General features: G+C 52.6%; 1 protein-coding gene across 1 annotated transcript; it reads right to left on the bottom strand.

The window, feature by feature from the left end:
• Nucleotides 1-8,071: 8,071 nt before the first annotated feature.
• LOC144595412 (paired mesoderm homeobox protein 2A-like) lies at nucleotides 8,072-21,499 on the bottom strand. The gene is made up of 3 exons (XM_078402914.1): nucleotides 21,367-21,499; nucleotides 12,188-12,375; nucleotides 8,072-8,476 (listed from the first exon to the last, which is right to left on the bottom strand). The coding sequence occupies exons 1-3, from the start codon at nucleotides 21,497-21,499 to the stop codon at nucleotides 8,072-8,074; spliced, it is 726 nt and encodes a 241-aa protein (XP_078259040.1).
• Nucleotides 21,500-22,475: the final 976 nt, after the last annotated feature.

Below are 22,475 nucleotides of genomic sequence, written 5' to 3' on the forward strand. Positions count from 1 at the left end.
TGTGTGCGCGTTCGTGTGTGTGCAGTCTTCAGTATTTGGATTTCTTTTATATAGCTTTTGCAGTATTGTAGTCGGAAAGTTTTGTGAAGTTGCTTTATCTGTGATATTTAACGCAAGTCAAGACATTTGTGTGTGTGTGTGTGTGTGTGCGTGCGTGTGTGCGTGCGTGCGTGCGTGTGTGCGTGTGTGTGTGTGCGACACCTATTTCTGCCCCCTCTGCCTCTACGTCCATCGGCTCAAGTTTCCCCCCTCCCAAGTTGTTTCAACACTGGAACACCACCATAAGGAACGACTGAGAGCCAGTGTTAAGGACACACACACACGCGCGCGTGTATATGTGTGCATATTCCTTTCATTTCACTTAGTTTCGTATTTTTAATGATTTTAATTATGACTGTATAAAATTTTAAATGTTTTTAACAACATTGGAGACTTTGGTGATCACTTTCATTTGGGTTCATAAGTGATAGGAGCAGAATTAGGCCGTTCGGCCCATCGAATCTACTCCGCCATTCAATCATGGATGATCTATCTCTCCCTCTCAATCCCGTTCTCCTGCCTTCACCCCATAACCCTTGACATCCAGACTAATCAAATATCTGTCATTCTCCTCCTTGGAAAATATCCACTGACTTGACCTCCACAGCCTTCTGTGGCAATTAATTCCATAGATTCACCACCCTCTGACTGAGGGTGGTGAATCTATGGAATTAATTGCCACAGAAGGAATTAATTTCCTCGTCTCCTTTCTAAAGATTTGCCCGTTTATTCTGAGGCTGTGCCCTCTGGTCCTAGACTCTCCCACTAGTGGAAACATCCTCTCCACATCCACTCTATATGGGCCTTTTGCGATTCAGAAAGTTTCAAAGAGGTCCCCCCTCATCCTTCTAAACTCCAGTGAGTATAGGCCCAGAGCTCTATCTAACTCTCTTTTAAATTCATCCAGTGAATTGTCCTCCACTGCCTTCTGTGGCAGAGAATTCACAACTCTGGGTGAAAACATTTTTTCTCACCTCAGTTTTAAATGGCCTCCCCTTTATTCTTAGACTGTGGCCCCCGGTTCTGGACTCCCCCAACATTGGGAACATTTTTCCTGCAATCTAGCTTGTCCAGTCCTTTTATAATTTTATACATTTCGATAAGATCCTATCCATGTACCTGCCTAAATGTTTCTTAAACATTGCAATACTACCTGGCTCAACTACCTCCTCTGGCAGCTCGTTCTATACACCCAACAACCTCTATGTGACAAAGTTACCCCTCAAGTTCCTATTAAATCTTTCCCCTCTTACCTTAAACCTATGTCGCCTTGTTCTCGATTCTGGGCAATAGAATAGCCCAGAGTGGGGAATCAAGAACCAGAGGACATAGGGGTGAGGTGAAGGGGAAAAGATTTTACGAGAATCTGAGGGGTAACGTTTTTTACACAAAGGGCAGTGGGTGTCTGGAAGGACTTTCGCAATGTTTAAGAAACATTTAGACAGGTGCATGGATAGGACAGGTTTGGAGGGATATGGGCCAAGCGCAGGCAGGTGAGAATAGTTTAGCTGGGGCATGTTGGCCGGTGTGGGATATGGATCATGTACAGGCAGAGGAGAGTTGATCTTGGCATCATGTTCGACAGGGACCTCCATGGGCCTGTTTCAGCGCTGTACTGTTCTGCGTTTTAAACCCTCCAATTGTCCCCAAGTTAATGGGGTGATGGTCCAACCGCCTACAATACAAGTCTGTCCTGTTGATAACATCAAATGGGTGGCACAGTGTCGCAGCGGTAGAGTTGCTGCCTCACAGCGCCAGAGACCCGGGTTCCATCCCGACTACAGGCGCTGTCATTTATGGAGTTTGTACTTCCTCCCCGTGACCTGTCAGGGTTTTCTCCTGGTGCTCCAGTTTCCTCCCACACTCCAAAGACGTGCAGGTTTGTAGGCCTTCATAACAAGAGGAGTTGAGTATAGGAGCAAAGAGGTCCTTCTGCAGTTGTACAGGGCCCTGGTGAGACCGCACCTGGAGTACTATGTGCAGTTTTGGTCTCCAAATTTGAGGAAGGATATTCTTGCTATTGAGGGCGTGCAGCGTAGATTTACTAGGTTAATTCCCAGAATGGCGGGACTGTCGTATGTTGAAAGACTGGAACGGCTAGGCTTGTATTCACTGGAATTTAGATGGATGAGAGGGGACCTTATCGAAACATATAAGATTATTAAGGGGTTGCACACGTTAGAGGCAGGAAACATATTCCCAATGTTGGGGGAGTCCAGAACAAGGGGCCACAGTTTAAGAATAAGGGATAGGCCATTTAGAACGGAGATGAAGAAAAACTTTTTCAGTCAGAGAGTTGTAAAACTGTGGAATTCTCTGCCTCAGAAAGCAGTGGAGGCCAATTCTCTGAATGCATTCAAGGGAGAGCTAGATAGAGCACTTAAGGATAGCGGAGTCAGGGGGTATGGGGAGAAGGCAGGAACGGGGTACTGATTGAGAATGATCAGCCATGATCACATTGAATGGTGGTGCTGGCTCGAAGGGCCGAATGGCCTACTCCTGCACCTATTGTCTACTGTTAATTGGCTTTGGTAAAATTATAAATCGTCCCTAGTGTGGCGGATAATGCGAGTGTAAGTGGTGATCGCTGGTCGACGTGGGCTCGGAGGGCTTGTTTCCACGCCGTATCTTTAAAGTCTAAATCAGGAGGGTGGAATCGAGGTGATCTTTTGTCACATCTGAGGAGGGATGTGCTGGCATTGGAGAGGGTCCAGAGGAGGTTTACGGGAATGAATGGGTTAATGTACGAGAAGCGTTTGAAGGCTCTGGGCCTGTACTCGCTGGAGTTTAAAAGGGTTGGGGGGGGAATCTGAGGGGTAACTTTTCCACACAGAGGGTGGTTGGTGTATGGAACAAGCTGCCAGGGGAGGTAGTTGAGGCTGGGACCATCCCAACATTTAAGAAACAGTCAGACTGGTGCGTGGATAGGACAGGTTTAGAGAGATATGGGCCAAACGCAGGCAGCTGGGACTAGTGTAGCCGGGACATGTTGGCCGGTGTGGGCAAGTTGGGCCGATGGGCCTGTTTCCACGCTGTTTCACTCTATGTAGATGAAAGGAACTGCAGATGCTGGAATCTGCAGCAAAATGCAAAGTGCTGGAGGAACTCAGTGGGCCAAGCAGCCTATGTGGAGGGAATGGACAGGAAATGTTAGAGGAGATGTTTAGAAGGATGAGAGGGGTTCTTATAGAGACATATAAAATTTCCCGATGTTGGGGGAGTCCAGAACCAGGGGTCACAGTTTAAGAATAAAGGGGAGGCCATTTAGAACTGAGAGATGAGGAAAAACATTTTCACCCAGAGAGTTGTGAATCTGTGGAATTCTCCTCCACAGAGGGCAGTGGAGGCCAATTCACTGGATGTTTTCTAGAGAGAGTTAGATTTAGCTCTTAGGGCTAACGGAATCAAGGGATATGGGGAGAAAGCAGGAACGGGGTACTGATTGTGGATGATCAGCCATGATCATATTGAATGGCGGTGCTGGCTCGAAGGGCCGAATGGCCTCCTCCTGCACCTATTTTCCATGTTTCTATGTCTGGACCCATCGACTGTACACCACCAATCAGTGGCTGATTGGGTTAATAGTGAACGGCCTGGGTAGAGTGGATGTGGAGAGGATGTTTCCACTAGTGGGAGAGTCTCGGACCAGAGGGCACGGCCTCAGAATTAATTTCTTTAGTCAGAGGGTGGTGAATCTGTGGAATTCATTGCTACAGACGGCTGTGGAGGCCAAGTCACTGGGTATTTTTAAAGCGGAGATTTATTAGGTTCTGCATTAGTGCGGGTGTCAGGGGTTATGGGGAGAAGGCAGGAGAATGGGGTTGAGAGGAAAAAATAGATCAGCCATGATTGAATGATGGTGCAGACTCGATGGGCCGAATGGCCTGTGTCAAGGTTTCAAGGTCAATTTATTTTCACATGTACCAATTAAGGTGCAGTGAAATGTGAGTTACCACACAGCCATACTAAGTGAAAAGCAACAAGACACACAGCCACATAAAGTAAAATTTAACGCAAACATCCACCACAGCGGATTCGACATTCCTCACTGTGATGGAAGGTAATAAAGTTCAATCGTCTTCCTCTTTGTTCACCCGTGGTCGGGGCTGTTGAACCGTCCGCAGTCGCCGCTGCCGACTGTCCGAGGCCCTCGCGTCGGGGCGATCGAAACTCCCCGCGTCGCGACGGTTGAAACTCTCTGCGGCGTGGACCTCCCGAGTCGGCCTCTTCTCATCAGAGACTGCGGGCTTCACAATGTTAAAGTCCACAGGCCCCGCGGTTGGAGCTCTCCACAGTCGATCCCCGGCAAGGGATCGCAAGCTCCGCGATGTTAAAGTCTGCACGCGCCCACGGCATGAAGCGCCGGGCCGGTCTCCGGGAAAGGCCGCCAACTCCTCGATGTTAGGCCGCAGTGGGGACGGAGATACGATACGGAGAAATATCACATCTCCGTCGAGGTAAGGGATTGAAAAAAAGTTTCCCCCAACTCCCCCCCCCCACCTCCCACATAAAACAAACACTAAAACATACTTTAACACATACGTAAAATAACAAAAACAGAAGGAAGGACAGACAGACTGTTGGCGAGGCAGTCATTGGTGGTGGCGCCACCCGGTGTCGTATGAACCTATGTACAGGAACCCCCTCCTCACACCCACAAAGACACAGACTGAGAAACTCGATTAAGTTATTGAGCAAAGACTTAATTTAATTCAAACTCTGGACAACTGTACACAGTTGAAGTGTATCTTGATGGATTCACAAATTCATTCACAAGGTTTGACACATTGCATCATGTACACAAGGCTGTTTTATACAACTATTTTATATGATAAGCATCGTTCTGCTTGATTAAACCAACCTCTTGAATGTCCGATGGGATAGCATGGTGTGGTGGGACCGAATGGCCTCCACCTGTTCCTCCATTATATAAGCGTGAATTGTGTATATAATCATGAGAGGAATAGATTGGGTTTAGATGATGCCCAGAGTCTTGCCCAGAGTAGAGGAATCAAGAACCAGAGGACATAGGTTTAAGATGAAGGGGTAAAGATTTAATAGTTGGGCCGAAGGGCCTGTTTCCACGCTGTATCATTCTATAATTGAAGGGGGATTTAAGAGGGGGTGTATTTCACAATGCAGCTTTGTAACTTATAGTTGGGAGATATTTTAACGCGACGGAGATCAGAAATTAGTATCTTAGGTATGTAGGAATATCGGAGAGATGGACAGATATCCCACTGAGAGACACGGGTCAGTGTACAGATATCCCCCTGAGAGAGAGAGACCTGGAGACACGGGTCAGTGTACAGATATCCCCCTGAGAGAGAGAGACCTGGAGACACGGGTCAGTGTACAGATATCCCCCTGAGAGAGAGAGACCTGGAGACACGGGTCAGTGTACAGATATCCCCCTGAGAGAGAGAGACCTGGAGACACCGGTCAGTGTACAGATATCCTCTGAGAGAGGGATTTTGGAAGAGAGACACAAAATGCTGGAGTAACTCAGCGGGACAGGCAGCATCTCTGGACAAAAGGAATATTTCGGGTTGAGACCCTTCTTCAGACTGAGTCAGGGGAGAGGGAAACAGGTGATACAGAGAGAGAGATAGAACAAATGAGTGAAAGATATGCAAAATTGTAACGATGATAAAGGCCGTGGGCTAGGTGAAAACCAGTTACAGACAATGAGACTCAACAAGACGACAGTGAAACTAGTACATCGACTAGGGTAGGGGGAGTGACGGGGAGAGAGGGGATGCAAGGGCTACTTGACGTTGGGGAAGTCAATGTTCATACCGCTGGGGTGTGAGCTGCCCAAGCGAAATATCAGGTGCTGTTCCTCCAATTTGCGCTGGGCCCCACTCTGACAATGGAGGAGGCCCAGGACAGAAAGGTCAGTGTGGGAATGGGCGGGGGGGGGGAGTTAAAGTGTTTGGCAACCGGGAGATCAGGTAGGTCCAGGCGGACTGAGCGGAGGTGATCAGCACCAACGACCTGGATGGTCCGTACAAATTTGCTTTGCTTGAGAGGGTATGGGGAGAAGGCAGGAACGGGGTACTGATTGAGAATGATCAGCCATGATCACATTGAATGGCGGTGCTGGATCGAAGGGCTGAATGGCCTCCTCCTGCACCTATTGTCTATTGAGCAAGAACATTTCCAATGCCCCTCCCCGCAAGAGATCAGTCTTCAACGTACAAAATAAATCATTTGGTTACAAGCCTTACCAATTCTTTGGAAGTTTGAAGAATGCTAACTCTTAAAATCACACATACTAGGAGTTCGGGCAGTGTTGTTAACAGTTCCACCACCTTATATGTACATATAATTCACGTATGTAGACAATATTTAACTAACGTCGCTCTGGAATGGGACGATCAAAGAAATGATCCTAACGTGGACAAGTTTGGGCACCTGACCGCAATAATGTAAGCCATGTGTTCTGTTGTCCTTAATATCTAGTCCCTAACCCTCGACACAATGGACCTGTCAGTGTACAGATACCTACCCTGAGAGAGAGGGACTGAGAGACAGCGGTCAGTGTACGGATATCCCCCTGGGAGAGAGAGAGAGGGACTGAGCAATAGTGGTCAGTGTACGGATATCCCCCTGGGAGAGAGAGAGAGGGACTGAGCAATAGTGGTCAGTGTACGGATATCCCCCTGGGAGAGAGAGAGAGGGACTGAGCAATAGTGGTCAGTGTACGGATATCCCCCTGGGGGAGAGAGAGAGGGACTGAGCAATAGTGGTCAGTGTACGGATATCCCCCTGGGAGAGAGGGACTGAGCAATAGTGGTCAGTGTACGGATATCCCCCTGGGAGAGAGAGAGAGGGACTGAGCAATAGTGGTCAGTGTACGGATATCCCCCTGGGAGAGAGAGAGAGGGACTGAGCAATAGTGGTCAGTGTACGGATATCCCCCTGGGAGAGAGAGAGAGGGACTGAGCAATAGTGGTCAGTGTACGGATATCCCCCTGGGAGAGAGAGGGATTGAGAGACAGGGCAGGCCGGAGAGGGACTGAGAGGGGAGGCCATTTAAAACTCAGGTGAGAAGCAACTTTTTCACCCAGAGAGTTGTGAATTTGTGGAATTCTCTGCCGCAGAGGGCAGTGGAGGCCGGTTCACTGGAACGCAGGTCTACCCGCTGCACCACTGTAACGCACAGCTCAAGCCGAGTTGTAGCCTCGGTGTGGAGGAAACGATGGGAGAAAGTGGGGTGTGGGACGGAGAGACGGGGGGACATCGTGGAGATGGACCATGATCATCGTACACAAGGGAGTGGAGGGGGTTAAACAAGCAGGTGGCAGGTTCTGCGGTTGGGTCCCACTCTCTCTCTCCCCCCTCTCTCTCTCTCCCCCCCCTCTCTCCACCTCACTCTCCACCTCACTCTCCACTCTCTCACTCTCCCCTCTCTGTCCCTACTCTCTCTCCCCTACCCCTCCATCACTCTCTCCCCCTCTCTCTTCCCTTCTCTCCACCTCATTCTTCCCTCTCTCTCTCCCCTACCTCTCCATCACTCTCTCCCCCCTCTTCCACTCTTTCTGCTCTCTCCCCCCCTTCCACTGTCTCCCTCCCCTCTCTCTCTCTCTCTCTCTCTCTCTCTCTCTCCTCCTCTCTCTCTCTCTCTCTCTCTCTCTCTCTCTCTCTCTCTCTCTCTCTCTCTCTCTCTCTCTCTCTCTCTCTCTCTCTCTCTCTCTCCCCTCCTCTATCTTCCCCTCTCTCTCCGTCTCTATCTCCCCACCTCTCTCTCCTCTCTCTTCCCCCTCCTCTCTCTCCCCTCTCTCTCTCCCCTCTCGCTCTCTATCTTCCCCTCTCTCATCTATCAACCCTCTCTCTCCCTCTCTCTATCTTCCCCTCTATCAACCCTCTCTCTCCCCCTCTCTCTACCTCCTCTCTCTCTATCTTTCCCCCTCTCTCTCCCTCCCCTCTCTCTCGCCCTCTCTCTCTCCATCCCCTCTCTCTCCTCTCTCTCTCCATCTCTCTCTATCCCCCCCTCTCTCTCCCTCCTCTTTCTCTATCTCCCCTCTCTCTAGAACAGGTTGGGCTTCAGGGCATTGGTCTTTCTGTGCAAGGTGGACAGGACCCCTGCAAAAGGGCCGGCCATGTTGTCGTTGGCCTGCCACGCCTGTGCTTTGAGTAGCTCCGCGCTGCTCCACACGGAGGGCTTGATGGAGCCGTTGGGACTGGGCATGCTGAGGGGGTGCGGGCTGGTGCTGGACACGGGCCCAGCAGGGAGGGGGGCGGTGGGGGGGGCCGACGGGGGCGAGCAGGCCGGGTTGGCTGTGCTGTCGGGGTCGATGCAGGCCGACTCTTTACTCTCGTCCTCGTCCGACAGGAGCTCTCCGTTCTTCCCGCCCGCGGCTCCACCGCTGCCTTTGGAGTTCGCCGCTCGCTCCTGCTTCCGGAACTTGGCCCGCCGGTTCTGGAACCAAACCTGGAATGGGATTGGGAAGAGAGGGGTGAATGGTGACAGGTACTCGAGGGGGTTGCCAACTATCCTGCTCCCAAATAAGGGACAAGGTGACGTCACCGCCCCGCGCCCCACGTGACCTCACCCAGCCAGCGGCCACGTGCTCCCGCTCCACCAATGGCGGTCGCCGGGGCTGGGAGGCGGGTTGCTACGCAACCTCCGTTAGGCGGCGACTGGGCCTCCGGGCCTACACTGTCCGGGCCCACACTGTCCGGGCCCACACTGTCCGGGCCCACACTGTCCGGGCCCACACTGTCCGGGCCCACACTGTCCGGGCCCACAGTGCCTGGAGCTAAAATGTCAGAAACTTGGAGTGTCGGGAGCTAAACTGTCGGGGCCTACAGTTTTGGGTCCTACAGTGTCGGGGCCTACAGTGTTGAGGCCTACAGAGTCGGGGCCTACAGTGTCCAGGCCTACAGCGACCCCCAGGCCTACAGTCTCTGGGCCTACAGTGTCTGGGCCTACAGCGACCGGGCCTACAGCGACCGGGCCTACAGCATCTGGGCCTACAGCGTCCGTGCCTACAGCGATCCCCAGGCCTACAGTGTCGGGGCCTACAGTGTCGGGGTCTACAGTGTCCAGGCCTACAGCGACACCCCGGCCTACAGTGTCTGGGCCTACAGCGTCCGTGCCTACAGCGATCCCCAGGCCTACAGTGTCGGGGCCTACAGTGTCAGGGCCTACAGCGACCCCCAGGCCTACAGTGTCTGGGCCTACAGCGACCGGGCCTACAGCGACCGGCCCTACAGCGCCCGGGCCTACAGCGCCACCCGGGCCTAATTCGGGACAAGGGCAGTCCCCTACGGTACAAATCAATTTAGCCCAAAATACGGGATGTCCCGGCTTATACGGGACAGTTGGCAACCCCAAACTGAGCTTCACGACTCCCTGCAGGAACGATGCCCCATCTTATAGAGATGTATAAAATTATAAAAGGACTGGACAAGCTAGATGCAGGAAAAATGTTCCCAATGTTGGGGGAGTCCAGAACCAGGGGCCACACAGTCTAAGAATAAAGGGGAGGCCATTTAAAACTGAGGCGAGAAGAAACTTTTTCACCCAGAGAGTTGTGAATTTGTGGAATTCTCTGCCTGTGGAGACCAATTCACTGGATGAATTTAAAAGAGTTAGCTAGAGCCCTAGGGGCTAGTGGAATCAAGGGATATGGGGAGAAGGCAGGCACGGGTTACTGATTGTGGACGATGAGCCATGATCACAATGAATGGCGGTGCTGGCTCGAAGGGCCAAATGGCCTCCTCCTGCACCTATTTTCTATGTTTCACAAGTTCTAGGAGCAGAATTAGGCTGTTCAGATGGGAAAAGATAGAGGGACTTTCAGTTTCTGTTGAGTTTATTGTCACGTGTACTGAGGTACAGTAAAAGGCTTCAATGTTGCGCGCTAACCAGTCAGCGGAAAGACAATACACGATTATAATCAAGCCGTTTACAGTGTACAGATACATGATAAGTGAATAACGTTTAGTGCAAGTTAAAGCCAGTAAAGTCCGATCAAAGATAGTCCAAGGGTCACCAATGAGGTAGATAGTAGTTCAGCACCGCTCTCTGGTTGTGGTAGGATGGTTCAGTTGCCTGATAACAGCCGGGAAGAAACTATCCCTGAATCTGCAGGTGTGCGTTTTCACACTTCTGTACCTCTTGCCCCGATGGGAGAGGGGAGAAGAGGGAGTGACCGGGGTGAGACTGGTCCGTGATGATGCTGCTGGCCTTGCCGAGGCAGCGTGAGGTGTAGATGGAGTCGGTGGGAGGGAGGTTGGTTTGTGTGATGGTCTGGGCTGCCTCCACAACTCTCTGCGGTTTCTCGCGGGTCTCGGATGGAGCCGTTCCCAGACCGAGCCGTGACACGTCCCGGTAAAATGCTTCCGGGGTGAGTGGCGACAGAGTGGCGCGCTTAACTTCATAAGGTCATAAGTGATAGGAGCAGAATTAGGCCACTCGGCCCTTCGAGCCAGCACCGCCATTCAATGTGATCATGGCTGATCATTCAGAGGTATGAAAAGGTACAAAGAACAAATAAATGAAAGGTCTGAAAAGAACAAGTTAAAGGCAGCCACAATTCTTCAGTCTGAAGAAGGGTCTTGACCCGAAACGTCACCCATTCCTGCTCTCCAGAGATGCTGCCTGACCCGCTGAGTTACTCAGAAGGTTATGTCATATGTAATAGGAGCAGAATTAGTCCATTTGGCCGATCAAGTCTACTCCGCCTTTCAATCGTGGCTGATCTATCTCTCCCTCCTAACCCCATTCTCCTGCCTTCTCCCCGTAACCCCTGACACCCGCACTGATCAACAATCTATCTATCTCTGCCTTAAAAATACCCACTGACTTGTGGCCTCCACAGCCGTCTGTGGCAACGAATTCCACAGATTCACCACCCTCTGACTAAAGAAATTCCTCCTCATCTCCTTCCTAAAGGTACGTCCTTTAATTCTGAGGCTGTGCCCTCTGGTCCTAGACTCTCCCACTAGTGGAAACATCCTCTCCACATCCACTCTATCCAGGCCGCTCACTATTCAGTAAGTTTCAATGAGGTCCCCCCCTCATCCTTCTAAACTCCAGCGAGTACAGGCCCAGTGCTGACAAACTCTCTGCCTCAGAAGGCAGTGGAAGCCAATTCCCTGGATGCTTTCAAGAGAGAGTTAGATAGAGTTCTTAAAGATAGCGGAGTCAAGGGATATGGGGAGAAGGCAGGAACTGAGTGTGGATGATCACGGTGATTGGCGGTGCTGGCTTGAAGGGCCGAATGGCCTCCTCCTGCAACTATTGTATATTGTCTATCGTATGTTAACCCACTCATTCCTGGGATCATTCCTGTAAACCATATTTGGACCCTGTCCAGAGCCAGCATACCCTTCCTCAGATATGATGCTCAAAACTGATGGAAATACTCCAAATGCCATTGAGGGCGTGCAGCGTAGGTTCACTAGGTTAATTCCCGGAATGGCGGGACTGTCATATGTTGAAAGACTGGAGCGACTAGGCTTGTATACACTGGAATTTAGAAGGATGAGAGGAGATCTTATCGAAACGTATAAGATTATTAAGAAGTTGGACACGTTAGAGGCAGGAAACATGTTCCCAATGTTGGGGGAGTCCAGAACCAGGGGCCACAGTTTAAGAATAAGGGGTAGGCCATTTAGAACTGAGATGAGGAAAAACATTTTCAGTCAGAGAGTTGTGAATCTGTGGAATACTCTGCCTCAGAAGGCAGTGGAGGCCAATTCTCTGAATGCATTCAAGAGAGAGCTAGATAGAGCTCTTAAGGATAGCGGAGTCAGGGGGTATGGGGAGAAGGCAGGAACGGGGTACTGATTGAGAATGATCAGCCATGATCACATTGAATGGCGGTGCGTACAGGCTCGAAGGACCGAATGGCCTCCTCCTGCACCTATTGTCTATTGTCATTCCTGGGATCATTCCTGTAAACCATCTTTGGACCCTCTCCAGAGCCAGCACATCCTTCCACAGATATGATGCCCAAAACCACTGGGAATACTCCAAATGCGGCCTGACCAGCGCCTTCTCGAGCCTCGGCATTGCATCCTTGAATGCCCCAGGCCGTGGCGGTGAGCGTCCCGTACACCGCCGTTACCGCGCTGGGTCGTGGGGGGAGTTGGGGGGGGACGAGCGGAAGGGCGGGACCCCAGAGCCGTGTACCTGCACACGAGCCTCGGTCAGGTCGATCTTCAGGGCCAGTTCCTCGCGGGTGTAGATGTCCGGGTAGTGGGTCTCGGCGAACACCCTCTCCAGCTCCTTTAGCTGCGAGCTGGTGAACGTGGTCCGGATCCGCCGCTGCTTCCGCTTCTCATTGATCCCGCTGTGATCCGTGAAGAACTTGTACGGAACTGGAGGGGGGCAGAAGAAACCAGAGTCACAGAGACACAGAGACACAGAGTCACAGAGACACAGAGACACAGAGTCACAGAGTCACAGAGTCACAGAGACACAGAGTCACAGAGACACAGAGTCACAGAGACACAGAGACACAGAGACACAGAGACACAGAGACACAGTCACACAGTCACACAGAGACACAGTCACACAGTCACACAGAGACACAGAGACACAGTCACACAGAGACACAGTCACACAGTCACACAGTCACACAGAGACACAGAGACACAAAGACACAGTCACACAGTCACACAGTCACACAGTCACACAGAGACACAGAGACACAGTCACACAGTCACACAGTCACACAGAGACACAGAGACACAAAGACACAGTCACACAGAGACACAGAGACACAGTCACACAGAGACACAGAGACACAGTCACACAGTCACACAGAGACACAGAGACACAGTCACACAGTCACACAGAGACACAGTCACACAGTCACACAGAGACACAGAGACACAGTCACACAGTCACACAGAGACACAGAGACACAGTCACACAGTCACACAGAGACACAGTCACACAGAGACACAGAGACACAGTCACACAGTCACACAGTCACACAGTCACACAGTCACACAGAGACACAGAGACACAGAGACACAGAGACACAGAGACACAGTCACACAGTCACACAGAGACACAGAGACACAGTCACACAGTCACACAGTCACACAGAGACACAGTCACACAGTCACACAGTCACACAGTCACACAGTCACACAGAGACACAGAGACAGGGAAACATGGACAATAGGTGCAGGAGGAGGCCATTCGGCCCTTCGAGCCAGCACCGCCATTCATTGTGATCGTGGCTGATCATCCACAATCAGTAACCCGTGCCTGCCTTCTCCCCATATCCCTTGATTCCACTAGCCCCTAGAGCTCTATCTAACTCTCTCTTAAATCCATCCAGTGAATTGGCCTCCACTGCCCTCTGTGGCAGAGAATTTCACAAATTCACAACTCTCTGGGTGAAAACGTTTTTTCCTCATCTCAGTTTTAAATGGCCTCCTCTTTAATCTTAGACTGTGGCCCCTGGTTCTGGACTCCCCCAACATTGGGAACATTTTTCCTGCATCGAGCTTATCCAGTCCTTTAAGAATTGGGGGAGTCCAATCAAGGCGTGCACAGTGTACAGGATAAAGAGAATAATGTTTGGTACAAAATAAAGGCCAATTAACAATAGTCGGAGGGTCTGTAATGAGGTAGACGGGAGGTCAGGACCGCTCTCTAGTTGGTGAGAGGACGGATCAGGTGCCTGATAACAGCCGGGAAGGAGCTGGCCCTCAGGTTCCCTGCGTCTCTCCGACGGTCCCCCTCGTTCACGGGTCCCCCTCGCTCACGGGCCCCCCTCGCTCACGGGCCCCCCTCGCTCACGGGCCCCCCTCGCTCACGGGCCCCCCTCGCTCACGGGCCCCCCTCGCTCACGGGCCCCCCTCGCTCACGGGCCCCCCTCGCTCACGGGCCCCCCTCGCTCACGGGCCCCCCTTGCTCACGGGACCCCCTCGCTCACGGGACCCCCTCGCTCACGGGCCCCCCTCGCTCACGGGACCCCCTCGCTCACGGGCCCCCCTCGCTCACGGGCCCCCCTCGCTCACGGGACCCCCTCGCTCACGGGCCCCCCTCGCTCACGGGCCCCCCTCGCTCACGGGACCCCCTCGCTCACGGGCCCCCCTCGCTCACGGGTCCCCCTCGACGTAGGTGGCTCGGGGCTGAGTGCAGAGTCTGCTCGAGCTGGTCCCAACTCACGGGGAGATTCCACCTAGGGGATGCCAACTTCCCCGCTCCCAAATAAGGGACAAGGTGACGTCACCGCCCCGCGCCCCACGTGACCTCACCCAGCTATCGGCCAAGTGCTCCCGCTTCACCAATGGCGGCCGCCCGGGCCGGGAGGCGGGTTGCTACGCAACCTCCGTTAGGCGAACACACTCGACCCCGCTCCCCAAACACACTCTGTTAGCCTACAGTGTCCGGGCCTACAGCGGCCCCCGGGCCTACAGTGTCCGGGCCTACAGTGTCCGGGCCTACACTGTCCGGGCCTACAGCGTCCTCTGGGCCTAATACGGGACAAGGGCGGTCCCGTACGGGACAAACCAATTTAGCCCAAAATACGGGATGTCCTGGCTAATACGGGACAGTTGGCAACCCTAATTCCACCCAACACACCTCCAGATTCAGGGAAAGGTTCTTCCCGACTGTTATCGTGCAACTGAACCATCCTCTCACCAACTAGAGAGCAGTCCTGACCTCCAATTTACATCGTTGGAGACCCTCAGACAATCTTTAGCTCGGATGGGCATCTTGGCCAGTGGTGATGAGTTGGGACGAATGGCCTGTTTAATTTTCTTTAGTTTAGAGATACAGCGTGGAAACAGGCCCTTCGGCCCACCGAGTCCACGCGACCAGCGATCCCCGCACACTAACACTATCCTACACACACTCGGGACAATTTACATTTAAACCAAGCCAATTAACCTACAAACCTGTACGTCTTTGGAGTGTGGGAGGAAACTGAAGATCTCGGAGAAAACTCACGCAGGTCGCGGGGAGAACGTACAAACTCCGTACAGACGGCGCCCGTAGTCAGGATCGAACACACGTGTCAGGCGATGTGAGGCAGCAACTCTACCGCTGCGCCACCGTATACTGACGTGTCGTGGGTGAGCCTTTTGGGACCAGCAACCACTGTTCTATTAGCTTTTAAATAGTTTGGTTTCGTTTATGCAGCGTGGAAACAGGCCCTTCGTCCCAGCAAGTCGACCATCGATCACCCCGTACATTAACACTATCATAGAAACATGGACAAGAGGTGCAGGAGGAGGCCATTCGGCCCTTCAAGCCGCCACTGCCATTCAATGTGATCATGGCTGATCATTCTCAATCAGTACCCCGTTTCTGCCTTCTCCCCATACCCCCTGACTCCGCTATCCTTAAGAGTGAACGAACAAACTCCGTACAGACAGCACTCCGTAGTCAGGATCGAACCCGGGTCTCTGGCGCTGTGAGACAGAAGCTCTACCTAATAATGCAAAAATAAGGGATGGGTCATTTCAAACTGAGATGCGTCCTAGAGTGACAGTGATCGAGCATGGAAACAGGCCCTTCGGCCCAACTTGTACATGCTGACCAAGATGCCCCATGTATCAAACTCGGGCGGTCACGGTGATGCAGCGGTAGAGTTGCCGCCTTACAGCGAATGCAGCGCCGGAGACCCGGGTTCCATCCCGACTACGGGCGCCGTCTGTACGGAGTTTGTACCTTCTCCCCGTGACCTGCGTGGCTTTTCTCCGAGATCTTCGGTTTCCTCCCACACTCCAAAGACGAGCAGGTTTATAGGTTAATTGACTTGGTAAATTTAAAATTGTCCCTAGTGGGTGTAGGATATTGTTAATGTGCGGGGATCGCTGGTCGGCGCGGACCCAGTGGGCCGAAGGGCCTGTTTCCGTGCTGTATCTCTAAACACTAAACACTAAACTTCCTTTCGTTAGAGAGTGGGGCATCACTGAGACACTCTGGCCCCTGAGGGTACTGAAGGTGGAGAAACATAAATAATTGGAGGCATTAAGGCTCAGGCAAACTGGCACCGAAAGGGAATTGTAGAACAGCAGGATCATATTGAATGGTAGGTTAGAGCCCAGAGGCTCAGTGGCCGACTCCTGCTCCTATTTTCTTGCGTTCTTGTCTTTAGCTCTTAGAGCTAGTGTAATGTGGATAAATGTGAGGTTATCCACTTTAGTGCCAAGAACAGGAAGGCAGCTTATTATCTGAATGGTGTAAGACCAGGAAAAGGGGAGGTGCAACGAGACCTGGGCGTGCTTGTACATCGGTCACTAAAGGTAAACATGCACATACAACAGGCAGTGAAGAAAGTTAATCTGAATGGTGGCCAATTAGGAGAAGGGGAGATGCAACGAGACCTGGGTGTCGTGGTACACCAGTCATTGAAAGTAGGCATGCAGGTGCAGCAGGCAGTGAAGAAAGCGAATGGTATGTTGGCATTCATAGCGAGGGGATTTGAGTATAGGAGCAGGGAGGTTCTGCTGCAGTTGTACAGGGCATTGGTGAGACCACACCTGGAGTATTGCGTACAGTTGTGGTCTCCTAATCTGAGGAAAGACATTCTTGCCATAGAGGGAGTACAGAGAAGGTTCACCAGATTGATTCCTGTGATGGCAGGACTTTCATATGAAGAAAGACTGGATAGACTAGGCTTGTACTCGCTGGAATTTAGAAGATTGAGGGGGGATCTTATAGAAACTTATAAAATTCTTAAGGGGTTGGACAGGCTAGATGCAGGAAGATTGTTCCCGATGTTGGGGAAGTCCAGAACAAAGGGTCACAGTTTAAGGATAAGGGGGGGAAGTCTTTTAGGACCGAGATGAGAAAGTTTTTTTTCACACAGAGAGTGGTGAATCTGTGGAATTCTCTGCCACAGAAGGTAGTTGAGGCCAGTTCATTGGCTATATTTAAGAGGGAGTTAGATGTGGCCCTTGTGGCTAAAGGGATCAGGGGGTATGGAGAGAAGGCAGGTACGGGATACTGAGTTGGATGATCAGCCATGATCATATTGAATGGCGGTGCAGGCTCAAAGGGCCGAATGGCCTACTCCTGCACCTATTTTCTATGTTTCTATGTTTCTAATGGCATGTTGGCCTTTATTGCAAGAGGATTTGAGTTTAGGAGCAAGGAGGTCCTACTGCACTTGTACAGGGCCCTGGTGAGACCACACCTGGAGTATTGCGTGCAATTTTGGTCTAATTCGAGGAAGGACATTTTGCTATTGAGGGAGTGCAGCGTAGGTTCACCAGGTTAATCTCCGGGATGGCGGGACTGACATAGGTTGAAAGAATGGGTCGATTGGGCTTGTATTCACTAGAATTTAGAAGGAAGAGAAACATATAAAATTCCTGGAGGATTGGACAGGCTAGATGCAGGAAAAATGTTCCCGATGTTGGGGGAGTCCAGAACCAGGGGGCACAGTTTAAGAATAAGGGGTCGGCCATTTAGGACAATAGGTGCAGGAGGAGGCCATTCGGCCCTTCGAGCCTGTACGCACCGCCATTCAATGTGATCATGGCTGATCATTCTCAATCAGTACCCCGTTCCTGCCTCCTCCCCGTACCCCCTGACTCCACTATCCTTAAGAGCTCTATCTAGCTCTCTCTTGAATGCATTCAGAGAACTGATGCAGAGAATTCCACAGATTTACAACTCTCTGACTGAAAAAATGTTTTTCCCTCATCTCAGTTCTAAATGCCTACCCCTTATTCTTAAAACTGTGGCCCCTGGTTCTGGACTCCCCCAACATTGGGAACATGTTTCCTGCCTCTAACGTGTCCAACCCCTTAATAATCTTATACGTCTAGTTTAGACCAGCGATCGCCCGTTCACAGTAGTTCTATGTTATCCCACTTTCTCATCCACTCCCTACACACTAGGAGGCAATTTACAGAGGGCCAATTAACCTACAAACCCGCACGTCTTTGGGATGTGGGAGGGGAACCGGAGCACCCGGAGAAAACCCTCCCGGTTACAGGGAGAACGTACAAACTCCACACACAGACAGCACCCTTAGTCAGGTTCGAACCAGGGTCTCTGGAGCCCTGAGGCAGCAGCTCTACCCACTGCGCCATCTTGCCGCCCCTGTTACCTGTTGGCTAGGAAGGGTAAACTCGATGATAAATTCACAGTAGTTGAGTCAGGCACTATCGCAACGTTTAAAGGACATTTGGACAGGTGCGTGGATATGACAGGTTGACAGGTACATGGGCCAAACGCGGGCAAATGGGGAAGGAAGGAACTGCAGATGCCGGTTTACAAAAAACGACTCAAGGTGCCGGAGTAATTCAGTGGGTCAGGCCGTGGGTGTAGAACGTGCAGAGGTGGGGTTGCCAACTGTCCCGTATTAGCCGGGACATCCCGTATTTTGGGCTAAATTGGTTTGTCCCGTACGGGACCGCCCTTGTCCCGTATTAGGCCTGGGAGGCGCTGTAGGTCAGGACGCTGTAGGCCCGGACACTGTAGGCCCGGACACTGTAGGCCCGGACAGAGTAGGCCCGGACACTGTAGGCCCGGACACTGTAGGCCCGGACAGAGTAGGCCCGGACACTGTAGGCCCGGACACTGTAGGCCCGGACACTGTAGGCCCGGGCACTGTAGGCCTGGACGCTGTAGGCCCGGACAGTGTAGGCCCCGACGCTGTAGGCCTGGACAGTGTAGGGTCCGGACACTGTAGGCCCGGACACTGTAGGCCCGGACAGTGTAGGCCCGGACACTGTAGGCCCGGACACTGTAGGCCCGGACACTGTAGGCCCGGACAGTGTAGGCCCGGACACTGTAGGCCCGGACACTGTAGGCCCGGACACTGTAGGCCCGGACAGTGTAGGCCCGGACACTGTAGGCCCGGACAGTGTAGGTCCGGACGCTGTAGGCCCGGACAGTGTAGGCCCGGACAGTGTAGGTCCGGACGCTGTAGGCCCGGACAGTGTAGGCCCGGACAGTGTAGGTCCGGACGCTGTAGGCCCGGACAGTGTAGGCCCGGACAGTGTAGGCCCGGACAGTGTAGGCCCGGACACTGTAGGCCCGGACACTGTAGGCCCGGACACTGTAGGCCCGGACACTGTAGGCCCGGACACTGTAGGCCCGGACACTGTAGGCCTGGACAGAGTAGGGCCCGGACACTGTAGGCCCGGACACTGTAGGCCCGGGCACTGTAGGCCTGGACGCTGTAGGCCCGGACAGTGTAGGCCCGGACACTGTAGGCCCGGACAGTGTAGGTCCGGACGCTGTAGGCCCGGACACTGTAGGCCCGGACATTGTAGGTCCGGACGCTGTAGGCCCGGACAGTGTAGGTCCGGACGCTGTGGGGCCCGGACACTGTAGGCCCGGACAGTGTAGGCCCGGACACTGTAGGCCCGGACACTGTAGGCCCGGACAGTGTAGGCCCGGACACTGTAGGCCCGGACACTGTAGGCCGGACACTGTAGGCCCGGACAGTGTAGGCCCGGACACTGTAGGCCCAGACACTGTAGGCCCGGACACTGTAGGCCCGGACACTGTAGATCTGGAGGCTCGGGCGCCGCCTAACGGAGGTTGCATAGCAACCCGCCTCCCGGCCCGGGCGGCCGCCATTGGTGGAGCGGGAGCACGTGGCCGCTGGCTGGGTGAAGTCTCGTGGGGCACGGGGCGGTGACATCACCTTGTCCCTTATTTGGAGCGAGATAGTGGCAACCCTATGCATAGATGACGTTTTGGGTCGGGACCCTTGATCACTCTGACAGTAGATGGGTTCCCCAGCATGCTCCATGACCACATGGACCAGTGACTCCACACTCAGGCCGAGGGGGCAACGTAGTTTTTAGAGATACAGCGTGGAAACAGGCCCTTCGGCCCACTGAGTCCATGCTGACCAGCGATCGCCCGTTCATACTAATAGATCTAATTATCTCACTTTCTCATCCACTCCCTGCACACGGGGCCAATTAACCTCCAAACCCTCACGTCTTTGGGGATGTATGTGATTTAGCCCTCTGTAAATTGGCCCAAGTGTGTAGGCCAATTGTAGGTCCGGACACTGTAGGCCTGGACAGTGTAGGCCCCGACAGTGTAGGTAATATTGACACTGTAGATAGTGTGTGGATCGCTGGTCGGCGTGGACTCGGTGGGCCGAAGGGGCCTGTCTCATGCTGTACCTCTAAACCAAAATAAACGTGAAAGGGGAAGAAACCGGAGCACCCGGAGGAAACCCACACAGTCACGGGAGAGCAGTGCAACTCCTCACAGACAGCACCCCTCGATCAGGATCGAACCCGGGTCTCTGGAGCTGTGAGGCAGCAACTCTACCCTCTGAGCCAATAGACAACAGGTGCAGGAGGAGGCCATTCGGCCCTTCGAGCCAGCACCGCTATTCACCGTGATCGTGGCTGATCATTCTCAATCAGTACCCCGTTCCTGCCTTCTCCCCATACCCCCTGACTCCGCTATCCTTAAGAGCTCTATCTAGCTCTCTCTTGAAAGCATCCAGAGAATTGCCTCCACTGCCTTCTGAGGCAGAGAGTTCCACAGATTCACAGCTGTCTGAGTGTGCTGTCCTATAATTGAGTTTGGTTTAGAGATACAGAGTGGGACAAGCCCATCGGTCCACCTAGTCCACGCCGACCAATGATCACCCCAACACTAGTTCCATGCTACACCCTCCGGGAATTCTACTCTAACCCGAGTGCTGTCTGTGTGGAGTTTGCACGCTCTCACTATGACCGCGTGGGTTTTCTCCGGGTGGTCCGGTTACCCCCTCACATCCCAAAGACATGTGGGTTTTGTAGGTTAATTGGCTTTGATAAAAATTGTCCCTGGAGTGTAGGATAATGCTAGTGTACGAGGTGATTGCTGGTCGGCACGGACTTGTGGGCCGAAGGGCCTGTTTCTATCTGAAGAAGGGTCTCGACCCGAAACGCCACCTATCCATGTTCTCCACAGATGCTGCCCGTCAGGCAGGGAGGGATGGGTGACGTTTTTCGGGTCGAGACCCGGGAAGATTGTTCCCGATGTTGGGGAAGTCCAGAACCAGGGGTCACAGTTTAAGGATAAGAGGGAAGTCTTTTAGGACCGAGATGAGAAAACATTTCTTCACACAGAGAGTGGTGAGTCTGTGGAATTCTCTGCCACAGAAGGTAGTTGAGGCCAGTTCATTGGCTATATTTAAGAGGGAGTTAGATGTGGCCCTTGTGGCTAAAGGATCAGGGGGTATGGAGAGAAGGCAGGTACAGGTTACTGAGTTGGAAGATCAGCCATGATCATATTGAATGGCGGTGGCAGGCTCGAAGGGCCGAATGGCCTACTCCTGCACATATTTTCTATGTTTCTATGTTTCAGTCTGTGTGAGGCTGGGGATGAGTGGAGATCTGACCCCTCGTTGCTCGTTGCCGTCTGACGTTGGTGCTTCAGGGCGATTGATCCATGGATTAGACATGGACCCACGTCAGTAGTGGAGCCACTTGGACACGGGTGAGTCAGATCAATATCCCCTCGGGACCGGCTGAGCAACGGCGGCCGAGCCCACAACATCTCACTGGTGGAGACGTGGACCAGTGGGTAAGGCTCACGTTAGCATCGGAATTAGGAAAACGATTAGTTCAGGAAGGAACTGCAGATGTTGGTTTACACCGAAGATAAACACAGAGTGCTGGAGTAACTCAGCGGGTCAGGCAGCATCTGTGGAGAACATGGATAGGTGACGATTCGGGTCGAGACCCTTCTTCGGACAAATCTGAAGACGAGAGAGAGAGAGGGAGAGAGGGAGAGAGAGAGAGAGAGAGAGAGAGAGAGAGAGAGAGAGGAGAGAGAGAGAGAGAGAGAGAGAGAGAGAGAGAGAGAGAGAGAGAGAGATGAGAGAGAGAGAGAGAGAGAGAGAGAGAGAGAGAGAGAGAGAGAGAGAGAGAGAGAGAGAGAGAGAGAGAGAGAGAGAATGTGAGAAACTGAGAACAAAAAGAGAGAGAGAAAGGGGAGAGAGAGAGAGAGGGAGGGAGAGAGAGAGAGAGAGAGAGAGAGAGAGAGAGAGAGGAGAGAGAGAGAGAGAGAGAGAGAGAGAATGTGAGAAACTGAGACAAAAAGAGAGAGAGAAAGGGGAGAGAGAGAGAGAGGGAGGGAGAAGAGAGAGAGGAGAGAGAGAGAGAGAGAGAGAGAGAGAGAGAGAGAGAGAGAGAGAGAGAGAGCGAGAGCGATAAATAGAGAAGATAGCCACAGAATGCTGGAGTCACTCAGCGGGACAGGCAGCATCTCTGGAGCGAAGGAATGGGTGACGTTTCAGGTCTGACTAGTTTCGTTCATTGTCACGTGTACCGAGGTACAGTGAACAGCTTTTGTTGCGCGCTAACCAGTCAGCGGAAAGACCAATACATGATTACAATCGAGCTGTCCACAGTGTACAGATACACGATAGGGGAATAACGTTCAGTGCGAGGTAAAGCCAGCAAAGTCCGATCAAGGATAGTCCGAGGGTCACCAATGAGGTAGATAGTAGTTCAGCACTGCTCTCTGGTTG

Source organism: Rhinoraja longicauda, chromosome 7 (genome assembly GCF_053455715.1).
Source record: "Rhinoraja longicauda isolate Sanriku21f chromosome 7, sRhiLon1.1, whole genome shotgun sequence".
NCBI lineage: Eukaryota > Metazoa > Chordata > Chondrichthyes > Rajiformes > Arhynchobatidae > Rhinoraja > Rhinoraja longicauda.